General features: G+C 41.1%; 2 protein-coding genes across 2 annotated transcripts in view; one reads left to right on the top strand and one right to left on the bottom strand.

Annotated features, from left to right (window-relative positions):
- Window positions 1-3100, bottom strand: part of arhgef33 (Rho guanine nucleotide exchange factor (GEF) 33) — a 12507-nt gene extending 9407 nt beyond the window's left edge. Inside the window, exons 1-2 of the mRNA XM_017037018.2 lie at window positions 2980-3100; window positions 1194-1407 (exon numbers count right to left, since the gene is read on the bottom strand). Of these exons, the coding sequence (XP_016892507.1) occupies window positions 1194-1239 (46 nt within the window). The 5' untranslated portion in view covers window positions 1240-1407; window positions 2980-3100. The remainder of the gene's footprint in view (window positions 1-1193; window positions 1408-2979) is intronic.
- slc17a5 (solute carrier family 17 member 5) overlaps window positions 2909-7065 on the top strand; it is a 5123-nt gene continuing 966 nt past the window's right edge. The window contains 9 exon segments of the mRNA XM_025061004.1: window positions 2909-3143; window positions 3925-4121; window positions 4329-4562; window positions 5009-5096; window positions 5347-5433; window positions 5545-5663; window positions 6572-6733; window positions 6820-6952; window positions 7029-7065. The exon segment at window positions 7029-7065 is cut by the window's right edge and continues 1 nt beyond it. Of these exon segments, the coding sequence (XP_024916772.1) occupies window positions 3086-3143; window positions 3925-4121; window positions 4329-4562; window positions 5009-5096; window positions 5347-5433; window positions 5545-5663; window positions 6572-6733; window positions 6820-6952; window positions 7029-7065 (1115 nt within the window). The 5' untranslated portion in view covers window positions 2909-3085.

Below are 7065 nucleotides of genomic sequence, written 5' to 3'. Positions count from 1 at the left end.
ATATATATGTATATATATATATATACATATATATCCATCAGCAGTTACCAGCTTCAGGCAAAAGTTCTAACCACTCTTCCACTGTGTGGTCCTTTGCCACACGACGCGAACACAATGCTAACATTTGTGTGTAAACGATAGATCTGTGTGCAAAATACCACGAGTTTATATTTGTTCTGTTCACATCTATTTAGAGTCTATTTAAAATGATGTACTTTAAATAAATTAATAAATTAAATGAATTCTGCAGACTCCAGTTTAACAAAGACCAGAGTGAAACAACTCATGTTTACAGTAACTGTTGTTGTTGATCGTCTAATGAAATTACATTTCTCTGATCATAGTTTTTCAATAAGGAAATCCTCATGATCCCACACCGTGTTTTTTTTAAGTATCCAGAATGAAAATTTGAAGAGATCTCATCTCATCTCTACTTTGGCCCTTTTTTTATGACTATTTTCTTAACCCGACTGACATTTGTTATCTTTAGACATTTTACTGCAGGATATAAAAGACCCTGAAAAGAGGATGTCACGGCAGATTTCAGACATTCAAGCTTCATTTTCTCTGCTATTCTTTCCCACATCAACACCAACCCTGTTGGAGAACAGCAGCTACATACAGTACAGTACTGCAGCCAGGCAGGAGAAACGGTTGGTTTTCCTGGGTGAGAATTGACTTTGGGTCACACACACACACACACACACTCATCTGACAATTAATCAATTGTGAGGACAACAAATGAATTGGTCACAGATGCAGCTCTGCAAAACTGTGAAACTCTTTCCTCAGGGAATTTCTGTTGAAAAGATGCCCTGTCGATGGATTACATGGGAACGAAGCTGGAGAAAGAGGTCAAAAAGTTACATCAACATACAGAAATATGAAAGAAAACTCACCTAAAACATAAAAACAACTGTTCCACTCTGTGTTTTACATATATTATTGGAACAATATTTAATAATAACAAGTTTTATGAAGTGATATTATTCAGGTAAGGTAGAAAAATTAAATTATGTTGCACTTGAAAAAATTATTTTAGTGAGTTTAAAAAATAGAAATGGCAAATACAGTGTTCTGATCTTGAGTGAATGAGAATTACAACTACGATTAAAAAGTAGAATTAATTTATCCTGTATTTAAGTCGTCATAAAGTCAAATCTGTCATCCTTCAGCCAGTGAGAACTGCTTACCTTCAGACACACCCTCCGTCATATCTTCGGTTTTTCCATTTTCCATATTTATGGTCACAGCCGCTCCAGTTCCACGCTCGCTCTTATCCTCCTTGTGCCTCCTTCTGTCTCCGTCTTTCCTACTGTACGTCCCGCTCCCTGTGCTGCGAGCCCTCACTTTCCCTCCTCTGAAGCATGTGAGTCCTGTGATTTCCCTCTTTGACACAAAAAGGCCCTTTTGTTCAACGAGGGGGAGACACACAAGGAAACGATCAGGAGGAGAGGATGAGGAGAAGAGAGAGATTTGTTCATGCCACAGTGACAGAGTGGAGTGGAATCATTATTGAAGGAGGCGTGAGTGGGTTTTAATGTGGTGACAGACACAGCAGCCTGGGGCCAGGAAGAGTCAGGATTGGTAAAAACTTTAGCAGTGCAAGACAACACAGGTCTTCAACACATGGTCTGTGATCCCTAGGTTGTCCACAGAGCTACTACATAAGGGTCATAAAAGCTTTGGTGTATAAGACATGACGTTTGGTAATAAAATGTGGCTATAATGTAAAATTAAATAATATTAAAAGTCAACAAAATGTTCCTCAGAAAACTGCTATTTTTTGTCAAGTCTTGTCAATTAACACATCAATAATCACTGTATTTTAAGGCACATGTATTTTTGAGGCTAGCAAGCAGGTTATGGTTAGCATGATGGTTAACTTATATTTGGTTCATATTTAGCATTGTGTATAGTATTATGTAACTTTAACAGAGTTTTTTTGGGGGGCATTATTTTGGCCATCCTCAATTATCCTTTTTTTGGTTTTGGTTAACTTAACCATTGGCTAGCTTTTAGCTATTTTTTCTAAACTGCTCTTAATTAATTTTGAATGACTTTATACTGTACAGCAGCTGTTGACGTCAACTCTCAGTCTGACTCTGAATAAAGGCTGAGAATATCTTGGTTTTCTTCTGTCTGCAGTTTCTTGTACGTAAGCTAACACTGATTGATTTATATAATAAAGGCCAACCATATGATTCAGACAAGTGATGACTTGGTTACGTCAGGGAGAGAGAGAGAGAGAGAGAACAGGAACTCTTTCACTCTCACGCTTCATTTCTAATAGCAATGTATAAAAGACAGACATCTCATGATGTGTTTGTAGAGAAATTGTGGTTGATGCATTTGTTGCTTGAGGCATCAAAATAAAGTGTGTGAAGAGGAAGTTCGTCCCCGTCGGTGGTTTTATCTGCCACTTTAGGAAATGTTCTTCTACAGCAGCCCATGTATAGGGTAACTTGGTGTCCCTCTTTGTAAAGAGCTGCACAGCATTAAGATGTTTACTTTTTTATGTTATCCTGCAAAATGAATAAACCAAATCATATACAGTATTCCGAAAAAAGTTTTATAAAAGCTTAATCAAACGTTCTAAATCAAATCCCGTGAGTTGATATTTATACATGGCAGGGAAGAACAGGTGCTGTTTCAAAGTTACAGCAAATGAGATAGCAATCATAGTTGACGCCACTCCCAAGATGGCGACCGCGTCCTCGCAATTCCTGGATGTCACTGTGACGTTTTGTGTATTTGAATAACAACTCGAGTTTCTTCTTAATTTAAACACTTTATCCTGCTTAACAACAATGATATAAATGGACAACCCATTTTGTCGGCATTGTAAACATAAAATAGTTATTTAAAAGAACAATAATAGGTTCTAATGCTTAGCTTCCGTTTCCGCTCGACACGTGACTCGGCACTTTGCAGCTGATGAGCTCAGCTGACTGGAAAAGGTACCGACAACATTGTCACCTGCTGTTGTTGTTGTTGATTGTGTTCCTGTGTCTAACGTGATTCTGTAGACCTCAGATTAGAGACCGTTCACCGGGAAGTGGAGAAGTTTGGCTCCGACTCGGTGATGGACGAACAGGAGACACCGCTGCTGCAGCGAGAACATGAAGAAAAAGTGCAGAAAAGTAAGACGCATTTAGTACCACAAGACTTCAGGCGGTTTAATGTCTCTGAACAAAATCATTTGGAACATTTTGACACAAATCTGTGGGAATATTAGTCATATTCCGTTTACGACGGCATTCGATTGTTCCGAGTCACCGGGAGTGCAAACAAACGGCGGTCATCTTTGCAACGCGTTACAATTTTTAAACCGACGACAAAAAGTTATTCAAACATAAAAAACCTGTTTATTTTATTAGCAAATGTTGTAATTCAGTTAGTTGGTTAATTTGCATCAACAACGAACGAACAACGAAAATAGTTTGTTTACAAGAACTAACACTGTGTGTGTGTGTATATATATATATATATATATAATGTTTGTCAAAACGGTGTTTTTAAAATCTACCTGCCTGTCAGACTAGTACCTAAAATGATGATGATAATCCTGAAAAAACATGTCCCACAATTGCTTTATGTCAAAGGAAAAAGTGACCAAGGTCATAAAGTTAGGAATAAATGGTTATTTGTTATTTGTCAGCAGTTTTAACAATTGTTCATTGAGGTTAAAAAAAAAAAGAAAAAAAGTTTGCTAAGAAAAAAGCTCAGGGCCACATTTTAGTGGCCCGTGTGCTATGAAGGGTCCACAGGCCAGGACTTGTTTTACCTATATATTACCTATATATTTGTGCTGCTTTCTACCTGCAGGACTGTCGTGACCCCCTTCATGTGCTGCTTTCTACACACCTGCAGGACTGTCGTGACCCCCTCGCCCCACCTGACTCCCCCCTTCTCTCCCTGCAGCTCCAGTCTGCTGCTCCTCCCGCTATGGCCTGGCTCTCCTCTCCTGCTACGGCCTGTTTGTGGTCTACTCTCTGCGCGTCAACCTCAGCGTGGCCATGGTGGACATGCTTAACTCCAGCCACCAGTCCAGCCCCAATCAGAGCAGCTCACTGTGTCCGGCCCATCCCAGCCCAACACGGCCACAAAGAAACAACACGGTGAGCCCCAAACTCTTCCCTGAATCTTCCCTGAAAATGGCAGACAAATATCAGTCTGACATAATTACAGATTGATTTAATATTGGCAGAAATGTAAAAATGCTTCTTCAGAGTATCAATGAACTTGACCTGGTTATATTGATCAGATTAACCCCGACAGGAAGCTGGTCTAAAAACTCACCTTGTTCTCAACATCACCTCCCACAGGCCAGTGTGTATAACTGGGACTCTGAGACTCAGGGCTTGATTCTGGGCTCCTTCTTCTGGGGCTACATCCTGACACAGATTCCTGGAGGCTACCTGGCCGGTCGCTACGGATCCAAGTGGCTGCTGGGATTTGGAATCCTGGGAACTGTCATTTTTACCATGCTCACCCCCGTGGCTGCAGACCTTGGTGCCAGCTACCTCATCGTCTGCAGGATGTTGGAGGGGTTAGGAGAGGTAGGAGCGACAGAGCGAGTGTGGATGATCGGCCCATAAACCTTTAGATGAGAGTCAATAAGAATACAGTTAAAGAACAAAGGTCGCAGGTATTAAGAATTCAGCTTTGGCCTGGTCCCATGATTTTTGATGACTCAGAGAGATTGAGTCAACAAACCTTAATAAGACACAACCTTCTTCTGGGCATGTTTATTATGTTGTACACTAATCTGCTCTTTCACTGCAATTACAATCACCAGGAGAGGGCGCTATACTTAAAAAACAGCCCAAACATTTTGATGTTTTATCCCAACTCCGTGGGCTCTCACTAGGTCAATTAAAATGAATAAGAATTTGACGTACAGAAAGGACAAAACGGAAACATTATAATCATTTTGTTTGGCTTTTGGTCAAGAAACCAAATCATTAAAGGTAAAAAAAAAACTATGATGTGTGTTTGTCTTTAGGGATTTACCTTCCCTGCCTTGTACAACATGTGGGCATTGTGGGCTCCACCGCTGGAGAGGAGCCGACTGCTGACCATTTCCTACATTGGTAAGACACACAGTTTAATGAACAAGTACTACAAGCCATTTTTGACAGTGCTGGGACTGATGTGCAGCAGGTTAGGCCGATAAAGAAAACAGATGTAATTTAACCAATGAGGGAGCAGAGGGGGAACGAAGTTAAACAGAATTATGAATTAAGAAATGGAAAAAAGAAACAGGAGGATGAAAGAATAAGAGATACTAAATAAAGAAACCAAGTCTTACCGGACGACGTTGTTTTTCTTTCTTTCTTTCAGGAGCTCAGCTGGGAACCGTCGTCGCTCTCCCTCTGTCGGGTGAAATCTGCTTCTACTTAGACTGGACCTACGTCTTTTATATCTTTGGTAAAGAAACATCCAGATCAGTGTTGGATCCATTGATAAAGTTTAAGGATCATTATTTTGAACATTACCGGTTCAACATTGTCCAGTACGATAACACCTGTTTACCTCCAGGTGCTGTGGGTCTGGTCTGGTTCATTCTGTGGGTTTTCCTCATGTACGACAGTCCAAACACTCACCCAAGGATATCAGAGCGGGAGAGGCTCTACATCACCTCCTCCCTGAAGAAAGAGGTAACATATAAACATATATTCTATTCACTTTTTTTTAAGAATTAGGGAAAACATTTAGGCAAATGCATATTAGCGTTGAGCCAATGAGTAGCACATGTAGCATGCTAGCAGTGTGCGTAGTACGTCGCATTTTAGTGTCAAGCTTTCATTAAGACTAGCTAGCCAAGCTCACCATTCCAACACACTTAGCCCTAAAACTGCTTTGATCTTAACGGGTGATCTTGTGCCCCCTACTGTTTTTTTTTTCCTTTACAGTGGTTGACATTTTATTCAGGACTTTCCCGATCATGTTAACGGGTGATCTTGTGCCCCCTACTGGTTTTTTTTTGTGTCTTTACAGTGGTTACAGTGGTTATTCAGGACTTCGAGATCACAGCTGACAGTAAAAATAAAAATACTAAAAAGGGAAAATGACTGAAGGGATTAATTACAAATTATTTTGAAAATGTAAGAAGAAAAATGTTAAAATGTAAATATGAAAATAGTCAATATATAAAGAAAATTGTAACTGTATGTAGTTACATAACCTCACTCTGTAGGTTAATGTCATTGTCTTATCTGTCTTTAGCAGCTGTTGGGTCACAAGACACAAAATGTTTCTGCCTTTTATGAACACTCTTCTTCTGCTTTACTGAAAATTCTGTCACGTCATGTTCGAACGAACAAACACGGAAGAAAACACACACACATTCTGTGTATCTGTGTGAACCGTCCAGGCTGTAAGAGTGTGTGACATCACTTCTTATATCAACAAAGAACATTTAAAGTCTTTACTGCTGCACAGACACAATATATTGATTGTCCATCCAGCAGGGGGTGCTGCATCTTAATAGAAAGTTCTTATGAAGCTGTTGTTTTACTAGTGGACATTTCTACCCTGAGTCCATGTCCTGTGTCTAACCCCACAGCTGTCCTCCTCAGTGGACCACATCCCCTGGAGGTCCATCATCACCTCCAGGCCGCTGTGGGCCATAGTGGTCGCCCACTTCTCCTACAACTGGACCTTCTACACTCTCCTCACGCTGCTGCCCACGTACATGAACGACGTGCTGGGCTTCAGTATACAGCAGGTGAGCTGATGTCTGTCATGAAGGGCAGCGGGGAGGGGGCCGGGTCGAGAACCCCTGACCCACCGCGCTGTCGTGTCTGCTTACAGAACGGCATGCTGTCGGCTCTGCCTTACCTGGGCTGTGGGCTGTTTGCCGTGCTGAGTGGGCAGTTGGCCGATTACCTGAGGGAAAGCCGCAGAGTTCCCACAGTCAAAGTCAGGAAGATCCTATCCCTGATCGGTAAGGACCGCCGTCAATAAATAAATAAATAAAAACACTCTCCACTGTGGAGAGAATGACACTGTCGACTGTGCAGGAATGTTTGGACCGGCGCTGTTCCTGGTGGCGGCAGG

The sequence above is a fragment of the Cynoglossus semilaevis genome, chromosome 12, assembly GCF_000523025.1.
Source record: "Cynoglossus semilaevis isolate Cse_v1.0 chromosome 12, Cse_v1.0, whole genome shotgun sequence".
Classification (NCBI taxonomy): Eukaryota; Metazoa; Chordata; class Actinopteri; order Pleuronectiformes; family Cynoglossidae; genus Cynoglossus; species Cynoglossus semilaevis.
The sequence above is the reverse complement of the archived record's forward strand: the minus strand, read 5'-3'. Positions and strand labels throughout refer to the sequence as shown.